Raw genomic sequence first — 16,856 nt, 5'->3', positions numbered from 1 at the left:
TGCAGCCCAAGGTGTTGGGGTCCCCCAGAGGCTCTGGGTTGGGGTGTGAGGGTGCCTCTGAGGCCTGGGGCATCCCCAGAGAGTGTTGGGATCCCCCTGCGAGTTGGGGGCACCTCAGGGTGTTGGTGTCCTCCTGGGGGACCCCAAGCTGTTGGCGTCTGAGGGTACTCTGAGGTGCTGGAGTCCCTTTGGGGATCTGGGGGCATCACAGGGTCTGGGGCTCCCTCCAGGCTGTTGGTGTCAGCCCTGGGGCTCTGGGGCCACCATAGGTGTGAGGGGAACCCCCATTCCCCATCTTGGGGGTCCAGAGACACCCTTGGGCATCTAGGGCCACCACATGGGTCTGGGCCACCCAGGGGAGTCTGGGGCAACCCTGGCACATGGGGGCACCCCAGGATCTGGGGACATCTCAGGGTGTTGGGGTCTCCCCCAGTGCTGGGGACACCCTGGGGGTCTGGGGACAGTGTGGGGGAGGGGCGTGGGTCAGAGGTAGCCCTGGGGTCAGGATCACCCTGAGGGTCAGGACCACCCCAGTGGTGCCCCCCAGAACCTCCTGGGCAGCACTGGGACCCCCCAGCTCATTGGAGGGACAGTGATGATGATCTAAGGCAGTGATGGTGCCAAGGGGGGGGACAGTGACAGCTGGTGCCACCTGGGAGTGCAAAGAGGACCACCACGGAAGTGAGGTGGCTCCCACAGCCATCACTGTCGTCACCATCATGGTCCCCTACGCTGCCTTCTGCCCACCCTGTCCCTGAATGAATGGGACAGCAGGACCCTCAAGGGACAGGGGTGCCCAGGACCCCTGGCTCTGCCTGCCCACAGGGACACAGCCCCCACCCCCAGGGCCCCATGTGTCCCACGTGGACCCGGTCCCCAAGATCTCCACCTGTCCCACATGGTCCCCAATCCCAAGACCCTGGGACTCCACCCCAAGGACCCCATGTGTCCCCCACAGCCCCCGCATGGTGGTGGCACCTGCAGGGACCTGTCATCCCCGGTGTGTGTCCCCTGTGCCACGTTGTCACCCGCAGGGACAAGGAGCACTGAGGGGACAGCAGGTGTATTTTGTCCCACACCCCCCAAATAAACCACTCAACAAGGGGGTCTTGTCCCTGTGTCCATCTGCAGTGTCCCCAGGAGGGAGGTGGCTCCATCCAGCCTGGGTTTGCACCCCTCCATGACTCCCTGTCACCCCAGCGGAGCCGGCGTGTCCCCAAGGGACAGGTCCCCCCCAGAAGGAGGGGCTCCCAGGGGTCCCCCGGAAAGGGAGGGGAAGGGGGGGGCAGCAGGGCCAGTGTCCCCAGGAGACACGGTGGCCTTTTCGCACGGGCAGGGGCGGTCGGGTGGGGACACTCGTGGGTTGGGGGGAGGGGGGCAGGGCCGGGGGGTCGGGGGGACCCTCGGGGCGGGGGGGTCTCTGGGCAGCCCTGCCCCCCCCCGCCCAGCGGGGTCCCCGCTCCGTGTCCCACCCCCTCCCCCCGTTTCCATAGTAACGGCCTCACGGCACCGCCCCCGGGGGTTGCCACAGCGACCTGGCCCGTGACGTCACGTCCGCTCCTCGGCGGCGCAGTTTCCGGGTTTTGCGGCGTTCGCGCCGTTTCCACCCGCAGCCGCCGTGGCGGGCGGGCTGACCTTTGACCTCTGACCCCGTACGTGACCTGCAGCCGCGGGGGGCCCTGGGGCTGCCCCGTCCGGGGGGTCTGGGGGTCCTGGGGGGGTCTGGGGGACGGGAGACATGGGGTGTCCGGGGGTTGGCCTGAGGGGTCTGGGGGCGCCACGGGAGGGATTGGGGCGGGGGAGGCAGCTGCCTTCGGGGGTCCCTGGGTAGGGCCGGGGGCTCCCGGGGAGACCCTGCGGTGTGTCCTGGGGGGACCCTGGCTCGGGGGAGATTCTGGGGGGTCCTGGAGTTCGGTCCGTGTTTTTTTTTAGGGGGTCTTGGTGCCCTGGGGGGTGTCTGGGGGGAAGGGGGTGCCAGGGGGTGTTTTAGGGGTGTTCCTGTGCCTCGGAGGGTTTTTTTTGTGCCGGGGGTGTGTTTAGGGGGTGTCCCAAGGGAATTCCTGGTGTCAGGGCGTTATTTTGGAGGGGGGGGGTCTTGGTGCCCAGGGGGAGGGGGTTTTATCCCAGGGGGTCTTCTAGGCCAAGGGGTGTCCAGGGTGCCTTTTGGTGGGGGGGTTGCGGGGTGGTCTGGTGGCCAATGTGTATTGGGGTGGTGGGAACTTCAGTTGCCCTGCTCGGGGGGGGGGGGAGGAATCCTGCGGTTTTCCTGACAGCGGGAGGAGCTCGGCGGTGCCGTGGTGTTGGGGGGGGTCCTGCAGTGTTCGGGGGAGAGGGCTGGGTTGTGTTTTTTTTGGGGGGGGAAATGGGTCATTGTGTATGGGGAGGGATTCGGGCTGCCTGCTTTGAACGAATCCTGTTTCCTTTTCCTAGCCCCCCCCCACCCCCCCGCAATGTTCTGGGGCCAGGCAGCCCCCACGGCGGAGGCTTTGCTGAGCACCCCGCGGGGCGAAGCTCCCACCTTCTGGCGGGTGCCGGGCTCGGGTTACACCGACCGCTCGCAGCCCTTCCTGCTGGGCCCGCGCAGCTTCGCCCGCCAATACGCGCACGTCTACGCCGCCCGCCTGGGGGCCATGAGGCCCGGGCTGCAGCGCCGAGCCCGCCGCGTCTGGGGTGAGTCCCAGGGGGCGGGAGAACCCCCGGTAGAGGGGGAGGGTGGGGAACGGAAGCCCCGCCTCGTTTAATGGGAGGGATGGGAAATTTAAACACACACACCCCTCCCTCCTTTGAGGGTGTGGGGAATTGAAACACACACCCCTCCCTCGAAAAGGCCTTTAAGATCATTGAATCATCAAATCCCAGACTGGTTTGGGTTGGAAGTGACTTCAAAGCCCATCCAGTCCCAACCCCCTGCCTGGGCAGGGACACCTCCCACCAGCCCAGGTTGCTCCAAGCCCCATCCAACCTGCCCTTCAACACTGCCAGGGATGGGGCAGCCACAGCTTCCCTGGGCAACCTGGGCCAGAGGCTGACTATCACAAAATGGTTTGGGTTGGAAAAGACCTCCACAATCACCAAGTCCACCTGTTCACCCAGCACTGCCCAGTCCCCACCAGCCCACATCCCTCAGCACCATCTCCAAGGCTTGGAAACCCCTCCAGGGATGGGGACTCCCCCCTGCCCTGGGCAGCCTGGGCCAGGCCCTGACAACCCTTTCCATGGAGAAACTGTTCCCAAGATCCAACCTGAACCTCCCCTGGGCAACCTGAGGCCGGTTCCTCTTGTCCCATCACTTGTTCCTGGGGAGCAGAGCCCGACCCCCCCTGGCTCCAACCTCCTCTCAGGCAGTTGCAGAGCAGAAGGTCTCCCCTCAGCCTCCTCCTCTCCAGGCTGGACACCCCCAGCTCCCTCAGCTGCTCCTCACAAGTTCTCCAGACCCTTCTCCTTGTGCTCCAGCCCCTTCCCCAGCTCTGTTGCCCTTCTCTGGACACAGGATTCGAGGTAGGGCCTCTCAAGCTTCCACACAGCTTGGTGTAGTTACCCACAGGTGGCTTTTTGGCTCTCCACACAACACTTCTAAAATCACCTTCCAACCTTTTATTTTTCACTCCATGGGCTCAGGATCTTATAGCAGGTTTTTTTTGGGGTGCAGATTCCCCAACTGGGGAGAGATTGAGGTGGGGCGAGAGGCCCCCAGGGGGCATTTTCTCCACAGGGGCATCCTCACAGAAGGTGTCATGACAGGATGAAGCAACTGCCCAGATGCTGCCAGACGTCCTGGCACCACAGGGACTTCCCAAAACTGTGTCCAGCTCTGGAGCCCCTAACACAGGAAGAACATGGAGCTGTTGGAGCAAGTCCAGAGGAGGCCGTGGAGATGGGAGGCCATGGGAGGGCTGGAGCAGCTCTGCTCTGGAGCCAGGCTGGGAGAGTTGGGGTGTTCAGCCTGGAGAAGAGAAGGCTCCAGGGAGACCTTAGAGCAGCTTCCAGTGCCTGAAGGGGCTCCAGGAAAGCTGGGGAGGGACTTGGGACAAGGGCAGGGAGGGATGGGATGGGGGGGATGGATGAAAACTGGGAGAGGGAGATGGAGGTTGGAGATGAGGAGGGAATTCTTGGGTGTGAGGGTGGTGAGACCCTGGCCCAGGCTGCCCAGGGAAGCTGTGGCTGCCCCATCCCTGGCAGTGTTGAAGGGCAGGTTGGATGGGGCTTGGAGCAGCCTGGGCTGGTGGGAGGTGTCCCTGCCCGTGCAGGGGGTGGGACTGGATGATTTTAAGGTCCCCTCTAACCTAAACCATTCATGATTCCGTAATTCCAAAACATCTGATCACATTCCCCCACAGGCCCAGCCAAGTGCTCAGCTTTGTCCTTCTAGGGAGTTTTTTGGGCTGGCTCCTTGTTTTTCTTTCTCTGGTTGGAGCTGGGATGGGAGGGGGTTGGAATGAGAAGCCAAACCCACCCCCAGCAGTTCCACAGGCCTTGTCATTCCTTGGAATGTTGCCCAGGGAGGGGGAGCAGGACCCAGCAGGCTTGTAGAGCTCCGTGTCCCCATGGGACCAGTTTCCTGGGGTTTGTCTCACAGGCAAAATCTGGAGAGAGCAGCGACCCCCCCGCCCCCCCCAACCCCTCAGGCATCTTATGGGGGGGCGGAGATTAGAGCCAAGAAGAAGGAATTTGAAGGCAATTGTTGTGTTTTGCATTCTTGGGGTTGAGGAACACGTGTTCCCCTCCCAGGGCTCCTCAGGGGCACCATCCACTGGATGGGAGGGACATGATGAGCAAAGGGAGAATTTGAGGGGGTGGAGGGATGAAATGCCACCCACCATCATTGGCAGCAAGGAATAACCTGCTGGAGGAGCCTGGGAGCTGGTCCTGCTCCTTCCAGAGCTCCAGGCTTCAGGGGTTGGTTTAAATGGGGGAAACCAAAGCCCTCCCACCACACAGGGGGTGGGGGTGCAGGGTCCCCAGGTTAGTACAGGGCAGGGGGCAAGTCCTGGGCTCAGGTCCCTGCTAGGGAGATGGATTTTTGGCTGCAAAAAGGCAAGGAAATCCCAGGGCTGGGACACTCTCCCAACCTCCCAGGGTGGTTCTCCCATATCCCCCTGCTAAAGTCTCTTTATGCCTTTCCAGGATATCCCAGTTCCAAGCTGGTGGGATTTTTCCCATGTGGAAAACTTTTGAGTCAATATTCCTTCCCATGAGGGGCCCAATCAAGCCTGGAGGGTCCTGAACTTTAGTGGTTCCCTTCTTACAGCATGGTGGGGAAGAAGGAGCAGGGGAGAGGAATTGCAGCCGCTCCCCAGCAACCTCTGGTCATGCTGGGATCTTCCCAGATGCCAAACTGTGATGGGGTTCCTGAGCTTCCAGCAGGGATCCCTGGGGTTCCTGGACTTTCAGCAGGGATCCTGGGCAGGGCATCTGGCTTGGGTGTGAAGAATGATTCCTCCTGCCCATCAGATCAGAGTGGGATGTTTGGGTGGGATCTTTGCCTCATCTCCCAGGGGAGCAGGACGACTGGGTCTGTGCCAGGAGGGCGGTCCCAGACCTGGGCAGAGCTGGACGTGTGGCCCAGCTGTCTTGGGGGGTGGCTGGGAGCTGAGTGTCCCCCCCCACAACCTGGCTGTTGTCATGTCCCCCCCCCACGGTAGAGGAAACGCCTTGGGGCTCTTCTCCAGTCCTTGGCCCCATCTGTCCCCCACATGTGGCTTTGGCTCCATGGCCCTGGAGTCCTTCCCAGCCTGGCTGAGCCCTCTGATTCACAGGGAAGGACGTGGCTCTGCGGAAGCTCTGTGAGCTGCGCCTGGGGGAGAAGTGCTGCGTGGTGGGGACGCTCTTCAAGGCCATGCAGCTTCAACCCTCCATCCTGCAGGAGATCAGCGAGGAGGTAACGGTGGGGACAGTCCCTACTGCTCACCTGCTGCTCCTCCTCATGGCTCTGGGGACACGGGAGGACCTTGGCCAATTCCCACCACTTCCCTTCAGCTCCCACCTGGATCTCTGTGCCTGCGCGTGTCCCTAGATGTCACCACTAGTGGTGCCACCTCTTGGTGCCTGGTGGTGGCATGTAGGGTGCCTTCCCGCTGTTGCTTTTCTCCTTGTTGAGAGCCAGCAGAGCAAACCCCCTTTCCCTGCTGCAGGGGGCAAGGAAGTGTCCAGGGGAGCTCCCCCACCTCAGTGTCATGCTGGGGGTCCTTTGGGGAGCATGGGGGACGTTTGGAACCCATTGATCCTGGGCAGGGTTTGGAGGCCACGGGGTTTTTGGAAACACGTTTCCTGAGACTCATTTTCCAGAGCTTGGGCCCAGACCTTGGCTGAGCCAGTTCCTCCCTGGCTGGAAGCCACGTGCCTGGGTTTGGGGAGTGAAGTGAAAACCAGCTCATCAGACCAGCTGGTCAGCAGCCCCTAGAGCCACTGGGGCCTCCACTAGGACTTTGGCCACTCTGGTTTCTACCAGGAAGGTTTGGCTGGGAGGGAATGTCCTTTGGGGTAGGTGGGTCTCAATGTGGCTGTCACAGCCTGCCCTGCATGTCCCCCCAGCACAACCTGGTGCCTCAGCCACCCCTGCCCAAGTACATCCACCCCTCTGATGAGCTGATCCTGGAGGATGAGCTGCAGCGGATCAAGCTGGCAGGAGCCGTGGAGGTGCAGAAGCTGGTGACAGGTAGGGGATGGTGGCTTCTGGATGGGAGCCACCTCACCTTCCCTAATCAGGGACTGATGGTCTGAAGACGGGCTGAGAGACAGGGCTGTTCAGCCTGGAGGAGGAGGCTCCAGGGAGACCTTAGAGCAGCTTCCAGTGCCTGAAGGGGCTCCAGGAAAGCTGGGGAGGGACTTGGGACAAGGGCAGGGAGGGATGGGATGAGGGGGATGGATGAAAACTGGGAGAGGGAGATGGAGGTTGGAGATGGGGAGGGAATTCTTGGCTGTGAGGGTGGGGAGACCCTGGCCCAGGTTGCCCAGGGAAGCTGTGGCTGCCCCATCCCTGGCAGTGTTGAAGGGCAGGTTGGATGGGGCTTGGAGCAGCCTGGGCTGGTGGGAGGTGTCCCTGCCCATGCAGGGGGTGGGACTGGATGATCTTGAAGGTCCCTTCCAACCCAACCCAACCCATGATTCTCTGCTGTAGGGACCGTCTTTGCCGTCTACGGTTCCGAGCAGGATGATGGGAAGTTCCTGGTGGAAGATCAGTGCTTCTCCAGCCTCCCCAGCCCGCTGCCCTGGCAGGGCCCCAGCTCAGACCAGTGAGTCCCCACCCTGATAGGAGTAGGGTTGTCACATCCCTCGTGCCCGTGGGAGTAGCCACCTTGGAAGACAGTGGCAGATGGGGGGTCTGTGCCCCTGGTGCCCTGAGGGACATGGGGTGCTGCCCAACCCTCTGCCCCCAGGTTTGTGCTGCTGGTGTCGGGACTGGGGCTGGGCAGCAGCAGTGGGGAGGCCCTGCTGAGCACTCAGCTGCTGGTGGATGTGGTGACGGGGCAGTTGGGTGCTGAGGGTCAGCAGAGCTGTGCTGCCCACATCTCCAGAGTAATTCTGGCTGGGAACCTGCTGAGCCAGAACACCCAGAGCCGGGACACCATCAACAAGGTAAGGTCCTGCAGCCTCCACCAGGCCCGCCAGGGTCCAGGATGGCACAGGGGTCCTGCTGAGGTGGGGAAGGAGAGATGGGAGAGGGCTCTGGGTTTTTCCCTCACTTTCCCTGCTCTCCAGGCCAAGTATTTGACCAAGAAGACCCAAGCTGCCAGTGTAGAGGCTGTGAAGATGCTGGATGAGATCCTGCTGCAGCTCTGTGTGAGTGCCTGGGGTGGGGTGGGGTTGGCCAGGGAGCTGGGGACCTTCGGGGGCAGTGGTGAGCAGGGGGGCTACAGCCCCTCCATTGTGTCCCCTGACCTGCTGTCCCATCTCACCCCCCCACTGCCGCCACTGTCCTGTCCATTGTCCCATCCCATCCCACCACCCCATCCTCTGCTTGTTGGAGCTAAACTGGGGAGTGGGGCAGAGCTGGCAGTGAGCTCCAGCCAGGGGGTTCCCCCCAACCAGTGATTCCCCCCTGCCCACAGAACTCAGTGCCCGTGGACGTGATGCCTGGTGAGTTTGACCCCACCAACTACACGCTGCCCCAGCAGCCCCTGCACCGCTGCATGTTGCCCCTGGCCAGCGCCTTTCCCACCCTCCACCTGGTCACCAACCCCTACCAGGCCGACGTGGATGGTGTCAGGTACCAACCCCAACCCTGTGCCACCAACGCGGTGACAATCATGGCCAGTATGGCCATCTGCATCTCCCTCCCCTCCCTCCCCTTTCTCCTCTTCCTTCCCCCCAAAACGTTGCAGGTTTTTGGGGACATCAGGACAAAACATCAGCGACATCTTCAAGTACAGCAGCATGGATGATTACTTGGAGATCCTGGAGTGGACACTGCTGGCAGGACACATCTGCCCCACGGCCCCAGACACCCTGGGTAAGGGGAGGGCCAGGTGGCCACCGGGGCTGGGGGCTGTTTGTCCTCCACAGGGGAGTGGGGGCAGGTCCCCCCCTCATTTGCCTCCCTTCCAGGCTGTTACCCCTTCTACAAATCGGACCCTTTCATCCTCACTGAGTGTCCTCATGTCTACTTCTGTGGCAATGCTCCCCGCTTCCAGTCCAAGGTGCTCAAAGGTGGGTCCCACAGTCCCCACCCCAGTACTACCTGGAGGCTGGGGGATGGTGCCGGGCGGAGCACAGGAGGGGCTCATCGGCCTGACCCCCTCCACCTCTGCAGGGGAGGACGGGCAGCAGGTCCTGCTGGTGGCAGTGCCAGCCTTCAGTGCCACACAGACTGCCTGCCTGGTCAACCTGCACGACCTCAGCTGCCAGCCCATCACCTTTGCTGGCTTCGGCACCGAGGATGATGATGGGGACATGGAGGTTCCACACTGACTGGGTGAGCAGGGCACAGACTCAAGAAACCTCCATCTCCTCAGAAGGTCCTGGGTGCCCACCGCTCTCCCAGGAGGGCTGGCATGGGGCAGCCAGGGCATGGGAGAGAAGAGCTGCTGGTACCAATAGAACTTGATTTATTTGTGTAATAAAAAATGGGGTGGAGGTGACAGGGACTGTGCCTGCCCCCGCTGCGGGCCCTGCCCTGGAGGGTGGCACCACCTCTGCCAGCCCCGGGACAGGGGACAGAGCTGGGCCTCTTTTGTCCCCTCTTGCCAGGGGAGGGCTGGCACTGCCCAGCCCAGAGGGATGGGACAGCTTGTCCTGTCCTGCCCAGTGCTGGAGGCTCTATGGCCACCAGCCCTTGGGGGTGAGCAGCAGCACAGCGAGTCCTGCAGCCCCGGGAACAGCTCAGGTGAGGAGCTGGAGCCCCCCAGGTGGGCTGCTCCAGGAAGACTTTAGAAGCAGATGCTGGAGCCTGAAGGAGGCAAAACAAAACTGGCCATGTTGGCTGGAGGCAGGAGCAAGGGGACAAGCAGCTCCTAGTCCCCGAAGTTCACGGTGTAGGTCTCGGCCGTGGTGAGGGGCTGTGCTGTTCCCGTCCCCACCTCCCAGGCCTCCAGCTCGGTCACCAGCTCGGTCACCACCTCCGTTTCAGTGTCCATCTCCCAGGTGCCAGCTGTGGGGGGCTCTTGGCTCCAGGGTGCGTAGGTGGTGCTGCTGAAGGTCCAGGGCAAGGCTGTGGTGGGTGGTGGGGCGGTGGGACTTTTGGTGGTCGTGGTGCCATTGAGCAACCTCTGCCTCATCTGCTGCCGGAGCCGCATGCGCTGTCGGAGGCGCATCCGGAGGCGCAGCCGCTCGCGGGGTGTCATGGGGCGGATGGGCCGGTTCCCATTCATGGCCATGATCTCCCGGATGCGTTTCCAGTTGGATCGTGCCAAGACGAAGTCACACTGGGTGGCCCCGATGTCGTAGAAGACGCTGCAGGTCTTGACGCTGGGGTTGTAGCCCTCAGCCCGGGCCGAGACCCGGTACTCGCCCGGGTTCAGGATGCGCCAGTAGTCCCCGCTGGCAGCTGTGGACAGCAAGAGGACCATGGGGGTGGGCAGGAGGTGGTGCTGGTGCCACCACGCTGCCCTGTGCCCTACCTGTCTTGACATTGTGGTTGATGCCCCCCACCACAATGGTGGCGTTGGCGATGGGTTCACCCTGCTGGTCCCTCACCAAGCCCTTGATGCCTCGATGGACCTGGGGAAGGAGAAGGGAGGGGATGGGAGGAGCAGCATGGGGGGGACAGGGTGGCTGCCCAGCCTCCCCCACCACCAGACCTGTTCCATGAAGGTCAGCAGTGACTCCTTGTTGTTCTCCCACTCCTGCTGCAGTTCACTCTCATGGGGGAATTTGTCACAGCCCAAGTAGACAGAGAGCTCCAGGCAGTTGGTGTGCAGGTAGCTGAAGTCATTCATACCTGGAAGACAGGTGCCCTTCTGTCTTCCCAGCACCCAGGTGCCCACCCAGCCGATTACTCGAGGCAGGCAGCGTGGGGTGGGCAGACGCTGTGTCCCCCCCAACTTACTGCCAGCCCGGGGGTGCCACTTGGCCCCCTGCACGATGCCCATGGCGTCAGTGACGTCCTGCGTGTGGCAGCCCCCACGGAAGGTCTCGCTCATGGTGAGGTGGGCTGAGGCATAGGAGATGGCCAACCAGCGGAAGATGGCGTGGTCGGGGGTCTCCTGTAGCTCAGGGTGGTCGTCCTCATAGTCAGGTGGGTGAGGGGCGGCTGCCAGGGTCTCGCTGAGGGGCCGGGCCGTGTCAAAGGGGTAGGACACCAGCTTCTCCCCTCCCTGCAGGTTGGCTCCCAGCACGAAGGGGTTCTTGTCCATCCATGCCATGATGGCCCGTGTCTCCACTGCCACCTGCCCAGGGGGGGCATGGCAGTGTGTGACACCATGGCATGTGACACCCCCCCCCCCCCCATCAGCTCCCTGCTGCCAGGCCCCTGGCTGGGGCTCACCATGGTGTCCTCGGCCAGGTAGTGCTCCGGGATGGGGATGTGGTGGTTGGGGAACTTGTGGGGCACCAGCTTCCTCTCCTCTGCTGCCCACAGTGCCGACGCCAAGTCAGGGAAGTTCTCAAAGAGGTCATAGCCCTCCTCTGTCCAGTGGCCCAGTGCCCAGTTGCCCAGCTCAGAGCCCTGTGGGTGGCCCAAGGCAGCAGTGTGAGTTGGGGCTACATTTCCCCCCTCTCCATCGTGTCCCCTCCCCCACCATTCCATCTCACCACCCATCCTGCTATCTCATTCCACCAACCTGTCCTCTCACTCTTTGTCTCACTGTCCCATCCCACCACCCTGTCATCCCATCCTGCTGTTCCATCCTTTTGTCCCACTGTCGCCTCCTCATCTTGCCATTCCCTTCTTGCTTTCCATCCCATTCCACCATCCCATCCCCTGTCCCCTCCCCGTCCCCATGTCCCTTCCTTGTCCCCCCTGTCCCCTCACCGCCTGGCTGGCCAGCTCGTAGCCATCGGGGTTGAGGGAGGGGACGATGTGGATGCGGGTCTGGGTGACCAGGCTCCGCACGCGGGAGTTCCCAGCCTGGAACTCCCGGCACAGGAACTGCAGGAGCAGCAGCAGAAGCTCCCGGCCCAGCACCTCGTTGCCATGCAGTCCCGCCGTGTAGCGGAACTCGGGCTCTCCTGTGGGCAGGGGACACCAGGGGACAGGCAAGGGACGGTCACCCCTGCCCGTAGCCCTTCCTGCACCCCCTCACCCTGCCCCTCCTCACCCGTCTCATGCTCGCCTGGGTTGTCAGAGACCTCCATGGCGTAGATCTTCAGCCCCCGCGAGCTCTTGCCAATGTTGTAGATGCGGGTGATGGTGGGACACTCCTCATTCACCACCTTCATCAGCTGTGGGCGTGGGAGGGGGGAGTGGGGGCAGCACTGAGGGACAAGGCCACCCCCCATGGAGGTGCCCACCACCACCATGAGGTGCCCACCCCTTGGAGAATCCTGGCCCATGGAGGACTGGAGGATCCCACCCCATGGTTCCCACCCCATAGAGGTACCCACCAACAGGTAGGTGCCCACCACCACAGAGGAGCCCACCCCATGAAGAACTCCACCTCATGGATGACCCCCACCCCATGGATGATCCCACCCCATGGAGAACCCCACCCCACAGAGATTCCACCCCACATGATCCCACCTGAGGGAGGATCCCATCCCACAGAGGTGCCCACCAGCACAGAGGATGACACCCCACAGGTGACCCCACCCCAAGGATGATCCCACCCCACAGAGGTTCTCACCTGCCTCATGTCCTTGTAGCTGTGGTGGCGGAAGTCCAGGTTGTCAGTGGAAGTCACCTCGTTCTGCTGAGCATAGTAGCTGCTGACAGCTGGGGACAAAGATGCGGTGGGGGGTGGGCAAGGAGCTGTAGCCCCTCCATGGCCCCCTCAGCTCCCCCCACCAGTGCCTCGGGGTGGCTCTCACAGGAGAGGGGACAGCCCAGGACCTCCAGGCGCAAGCAGAGGCTGCCGTTCCACCGCTGCGGGTAGATGCGGATGTAACGGGCGACCACAGGCTCGGGGAATTCGGTCAGCACTGGTGTGTCCTTGTCCACGTTGCCATAAAACATCTGCCAAGGACAGGGTGGTGAGATGTACCGAGAGAGGAGGGAGAAGGTCCCTACTGTCCCCTCCACCCCACTCATCTCGGGGTCCCCACCATCTCCTCGTAGCCGTTGCTGTACATCACCCAGTTCTGGCTGTCGTTGCTGAAGCCCACGTAGAAGCTGGTGACAAAGTCTTCACTGGCAGAGGAAAGGGGACAGGTTGTGGGGGTGGATGTCCCCGAGCTTGCTCCCCACCCCATGTCCCCAAATCTGCTACCGTACTGGATCTGGGAGTCACGGCCCTGGGTGATGACCCCAGTGAACTTGGTGGTGCGGCGGGTGTCGACCTCCAGCCAGTGCATCCGCCCGTCATCCTCAGCACACCAGGCCCCGTCATAGAAATCGTCCTCATTGGTGCCTGCCTGGGGGGGGGACGGTGGGGACATGAGTGGGTGAGGCTGCACCTCCAGCACCATGTGCAGGTATGGGCACCACAGTATGGGAGGGATGTGGAGGTGCTGGAGAGCGTGCAGAGAAGGCACCAAGGCTGACGAGGGGTCTGGAGTACAGGTCTGATGAGGAGAAGCTGAGGGAGCTGGGGCTGCTCAGCCCGGAGAAGAGGAGGCTGAGGGGAGACCTCATTGCCCTCTACGGCTCCCTGAAAGGAGGTTGTGGTGAGGTGGCCTCTTCTCCCTAGTGACCAGCGATAGGACAAGAGGAAATAGGGTCAAGTTGCTCCAGGGGAGATTCAGGTTGGATATTAGGGACAATTTCTTCTCTGGAAGAGTGGTGAGGCCCTGGAACAGGCTGCCCAGAGAAAGGGTGGAGGCACCATCCATGGAAGGGTTCAAAAAACAGGCAGACATGGAGCTCGGGGAGATGGTTTCATGGTAAGGGGCATGCGGGGCTGAGGGTTGGACTTGATCATCTTGAAGGTCTTTTCCAACGTTTATGATGCTGTGGGGGGTGGAGCAGCAGTGGGGAGGTGACCTTCACCTGCATGTTGAGGCGCCCACGTTGGGCACCCAGCCCGTGGCGCAGCATGGAGGAGGCCAGGAGCTGGTCATCATCGATGCGGTGGGACTCCAGGCCGATGGGGGGACACCCTGGGGACAGTGGGGACAGGGGATGTCCACCACTGCCCTGCCTCTCCAACCCTGCCCCCCTGGAGCGGGGTCACTCACTTGTCTTCTCCTCTGGAGGGGCCCATTCATCCTTGTCTGGGTCCCACTTCTTTCCTCCTGTTTTTTTGGGTTTTCCTGGAAAAGAGATTGAGTGAGGGGAGGAACGGAGCCCAGGAGTGGGGGACGGGGCTGGTGGCACCCACCTTTGTGGTCCCGGCCCTTCTCCTCCACCCAAGGGTCCTCTTCCTCCTCCTCCTTGCTGCTGCTGCCCTTCTTGGGCTTCCCTGGGGCAGGAGAGTGGATGGTAGGGAAGTGTCACCCACCCCAAGGATCCACCACCCACCCCAAGGATGTGCCACCCACCCTGAGGTCATGCCCCAACCCGTCTCTCACAGGGTTTGTGCTTCTCCTCGTCTGTCTCCATCTCCTCGTCCTTGTCTGGGTGTTGGGGTTTGGATGGGGGCGGGGGGCCGTACTGCACTGAGGAGGCAAGGAGGGGCAGGACTCCCCTTTAGGGCAGGGTGGGAGAAGGGGGGTGGGCAGGACACCCCTTTTAGGTTGGGGGGGGTTGGGGAAGCAGCCCATACTGCACTGGGAGGACAAGGTGGGGGACACAGCCATTTAGGGCCATGGGTGGGGTGGGGGAATGCCAGAGCTCCCCCAGGCATGGGGTCCTGGCCCCCCCCCAGCCTGTCACTTACAGTCATCGTAGTCGGGTGGCTCGAAGACCCCCTCATAATCGGCTTCAGTCACCAGGGGGGGTGGGGGGGGGAGGCTGGGGTGGGGGCAGCTCCTCCTGCCTCGCTGGGGGGGGCAACAAGGGCCTGGTTGGAGTCAGGGGGATGGGAATAGGGCTATGCCACATATCTGTGTGGTCCCTGTGCCCCTATGGGGTCCCCATGTCCCTCTGGTGTCCCATCCCCCCCCATGGAGTCCCCATGTGCCCACAGGATCCCCATGTCCCTCTGGGGTCCCAATATCCCCCTTGAGGTCCCCATGTCCCTCTGAGGTCCCCATGACCCTATCGGGGTCCCCATGTCCCTGCAGGACCTCTCTATATCCCCACAGGGTCCCAATGTCCCTCTGGAGTCCCAATGCTCCTGTTGGGGTCCCAATGTCTCTTTGGGATTCCCATGTCCCTGCAGGACCTCCCTACATCCCCACAAGGTCCCCATGTCCCTCTGGGGTCTCCCTGCCCCATGATGTCCCCACACCCCTCTGGTGTCCCCTCCACCCCTCCTGCAGTTCCCACACCTCTGTGCTGTCCCCTTGCCCACCCCAGCTCTGGGCCGTCCCCTTATGATGCTCCCATTGGTCCTCAAAGCTGGGGACCTTCCCCCCAACCCCCCCTCCAGTGCCACCCCCACTTTGTCCCCCAACTGACGTGGCTCCTCCGGCTGGGGCCAGACCCTGGGGGGCTTTGTCCTGCTTGGGGGCTTGCGGGGTCTCTGTTGCCGCCGGATGTACTCGACTGGGGACAGAAAGAGGGAGTGGCCCTGGCTTTGGGGGTGCTGGGGGGACACCTCCCCCCCTCCCTGCAGCAGGGGGTGCCCCCCAGGGCCAGCCCCCTGCCCCCAAGTACCGTACAGTCCTCGTAGTCCTCCCGCTCCAGCTGCTCGTTGTAGTCCAGGGTTGGTGGCTCTGGCTCCTCGGGGACTTCTGCAGGGGAGGGACAGGTGGGGAGGGGGGCAGGGGTGGCATCGGGGGCAGAGAGGTGACATTGCGGTGCAGGGAGGTGTCCAAGGGGCGCAGGAAGGTGACGAGGAGCAGGGGTGTGGCATTCAGAAGCAGGGAGGTGGCCCTGGGACACAGGGAGGTGGCACCGGGCACAGGACACTCACCAGGCTCCGGGTGCTCTCGGCCGGGCTCGCTCGGTGGCTCCTTCAGCACCGCTGGGGACAGGGACACAGAGTGAGGGGCTGGCGGTGCCCCACGCCCCCCCCGCCCAGGGTGGGGTGACCCCGGCAGGACCCCCCCGGGGGACAAATGCCCCCGCAGCCGTGGGGTGCCACTGGGGAACCGGGCAGCAAGACCCGCCCCCATCAACCTGGGGAGATGGGACCCTCAAAAACTCACCTCGGCCACCCCCGTCTTCCCCCCCGTGGGGCGAGGGCTGCTCTGGGAACCAAGGGGTCCCCACGATGTCCTCCTCCTGCAGGGGCTCCGGGGGGCGTGTCGGGGGCTCCGGTGGCTTCTTGTCGGGTTTTTTGGTAGCCTTGGGTGGCTTCTCCTTGGGCTTCTTGGAGCCTTTGGCCGCTTTTTCGGAGCCTTTGGGGGCTTTTTCACGGGGTTTCTTTGGGGGCTTGTCCCTGCCCCTGTCCTTCTCCTTCCCCTTCTCCTTGTCCTTCTCCTTCTCCTTCCTGGAGCCCCGGGGTCTCTCTTTGTCCTTCTTGGTGCCTTTGGGGGTTTTCTCCTTCTTCCCCTTCTTGCCCTTTTCTGGCTGCATCGGCCTCAGCGCTTCGGAGGAGCCTGTGGGGGCTGAAGAGAGCAGGATGGTGAGGGGCGCCCGGGGGGTCCCCCCCACCCCCTGTGTCCCTCGCTCACCGGTGCCAGCACCCAGGTCTGTGCCGAAGCCCAGCTCGGTCCCATCCCCATCCCCATCCCTGTCGCGGTCGCCGTCCCCGTCCCCCGGTCCGAGGAAGCCCCGCAGAAACTCCTCGATCTCGGCGTCGCTGATGGCGGGGGGACCAGGCACGGCCCCGAGGGGCAGCAGCGGCAGCAGCGCGACCGCCAGAAGAAGACAGGACCGGGGGGGGGCCCATTGCGGCTCTGGCCCCGGCCCCGGGAGCCCCGGAGAGACCCCCCCCAACCGCCCCCGGGAGTACCGAGAGCACCGAGACGCGGAGAGACTCCCCGGAGCCCGTAGAGCTCCCCCGGGAGCCCCGCGAGCCCTCAAGAGTCCCCCGAGAATGCCGGACTGGTCCCGAGAGCCCCCCCAAGAGCCCGGAAAGCCCCGAGAGCCCCGGGGACGGGCGGGCTGGGGGCGGGAGCAGGAACCGGGGGCGGCACCGAACGGCGGCCGCGGCGGGGGGGACCCGCTGGGCACGGCGCGGGGCCCGGCACTAGAACTGGTCCTGGCCCCGCGCAGGGACCGGCACCGCCCGGGACCGGCACCGCCCGGGACCGGCACTGCGCGGGCACCGGCACCACAGCAGCAGCACGGCCCCCCCGCTGCCTCTCCTCAAATACCACCTCCCCCAGCCCCCCAT

At 63.4% G+C, this 16,856-nt stretch overlaps 2 protein-coding genes across 2 annotated transcripts; one reads left to right on the top strand and one right to left on the bottom strand.

Annotated features, from left to right (window-relative positions):
- Positions 1–2,370: 2,370 nt before the first annotated feature.
- POLD2 (DNA polymerase delta 2, accessory subunit) lies at positions 2,371–9,077 on the top strand. Its single transcript, XM_051640670.1, has 10 exons — positions 2,371–2,670; positions 5,757–5,878; positions 6,532–6,655; positions 7,118–7,232; positions 7,377–7,575; positions 7,699–7,779; positions 8,049–8,206; positions 8,322–8,449; positions 8,545–8,646; positions 8,750–9,077. Exons 1-10 carry the CDS (start codon positions 2,451–2,453, stop codon positions 8,905–8,907), a joined length of 1,407 nt encoding a protein of 468 aa, XP_051496630.1. The 5' UTR covers positions 2,371–2,450; the 3' UTR covers positions 8,908–9,077.
- AEBP1 (AE binding protein 1) lies at positions 9,028–16,856 on the bottom strand. Its single transcript, XM_051640770.1, has 22 exons — positions 16,746–16,856; positions 16,192–16,624; positions 15,724–16,125; positions 15,489–15,539; positions 15,235–15,306; positions 15,037–15,118; positions 14,349–14,440; positions 14,041–14,127; positions 13,851–13,931; positions 13,708–13,782; positions 13,520–13,629; positions 12,806–12,945; positions 12,637–12,721; positions 12,403–12,547; positions 12,219–12,307; positions 11,694–11,817; positions 11,408–11,604; positions 10,922–11,101; positions 10,484–10,823; positions 10,236–10,375; positions 10,056–10,155; positions 9,028–9,982 (listed from the first exon to the last, which is right to left on the bottom strand). The coding sequence occupies exons 1-22, from the start codon at positions 16,854–16,856 to the stop codon at positions 9,450–9,452; spliced, it is 3,669 nt and encodes a 1,222-aa protein (XP_051496730.1). The 3' UTR covers positions 9,028–9,449.

The sequence above is a fragment of the Apus apus genome, chromosome 26 (genome assembly GCF_020740795.1).
Source record: "Apus apus isolate bApuApu2 chromosome 26, bApuApu2.pri.cur, whole genome shotgun sequence".
In the NCBI taxonomy this organism is placed as follows: domain Eukaryota; kingdom Metazoa; phylum Chordata; class Aves; order Apodiformes; family Apodidae; genus Apus; species Apus apus.
Note: the sequence above shows the minus strand (reverse complement) of the source record. Positions and strands in the feature narration are given on the sequence as shown.

What these genes read in the sequence shown, in the direction of transcription:
- AEBP1 (XM_051640770.1), bottom strand. Translation starts at nt 16,856, where the DNA reads ATGGGGGGCTGGGGGAGGTGGTATTTGAGGAGAGGCAGCGGGGGGGCC. An exon ending in GGAAGACGGGGGTGGCCGAG is followed by an intron (nt 15,540 to 15,723) that starts GTGAGTTTTTGA and finishes CCCTGTCCCCAG; the next exon opens with CGGTGCTGAAGGAGCCACCG. An exon ending in CCTGGGCTGTCCCCTCTCCT is followed by an intron (nt 12,308 to 12,402) that starts GTGAGAGCCACC and finishes CTTTGTCCCCAG; the next exon opens with CTGTCAGCAGCTACTATGCT.
- POLD2 (XM_051640670.1), top strand. Translation starts at nt 2,451, where the DNA reads ATGTTCTGGGGCCAGGCAGCCCCCACGGCGGAGGCTTTGCTGAGCACC. An exon ending in AGATCCTGCTGCAGCTCTGT is followed by an intron (nt 7,780 to 8,048) that starts GTGAGTGCCTGG and finishes CCCTGCCCACAG; the next exon opens with AACTCAGTGCCCGTGGACGT. An exon ending in GCCGACGTGGATGGTGTCAG is followed by an intron (nt 8,207 to 8,321) that starts GTACCAACCCCA and finishes AAAACGTTGCAG; the next exon opens with GTTTTTGGGGACATCAGGAC.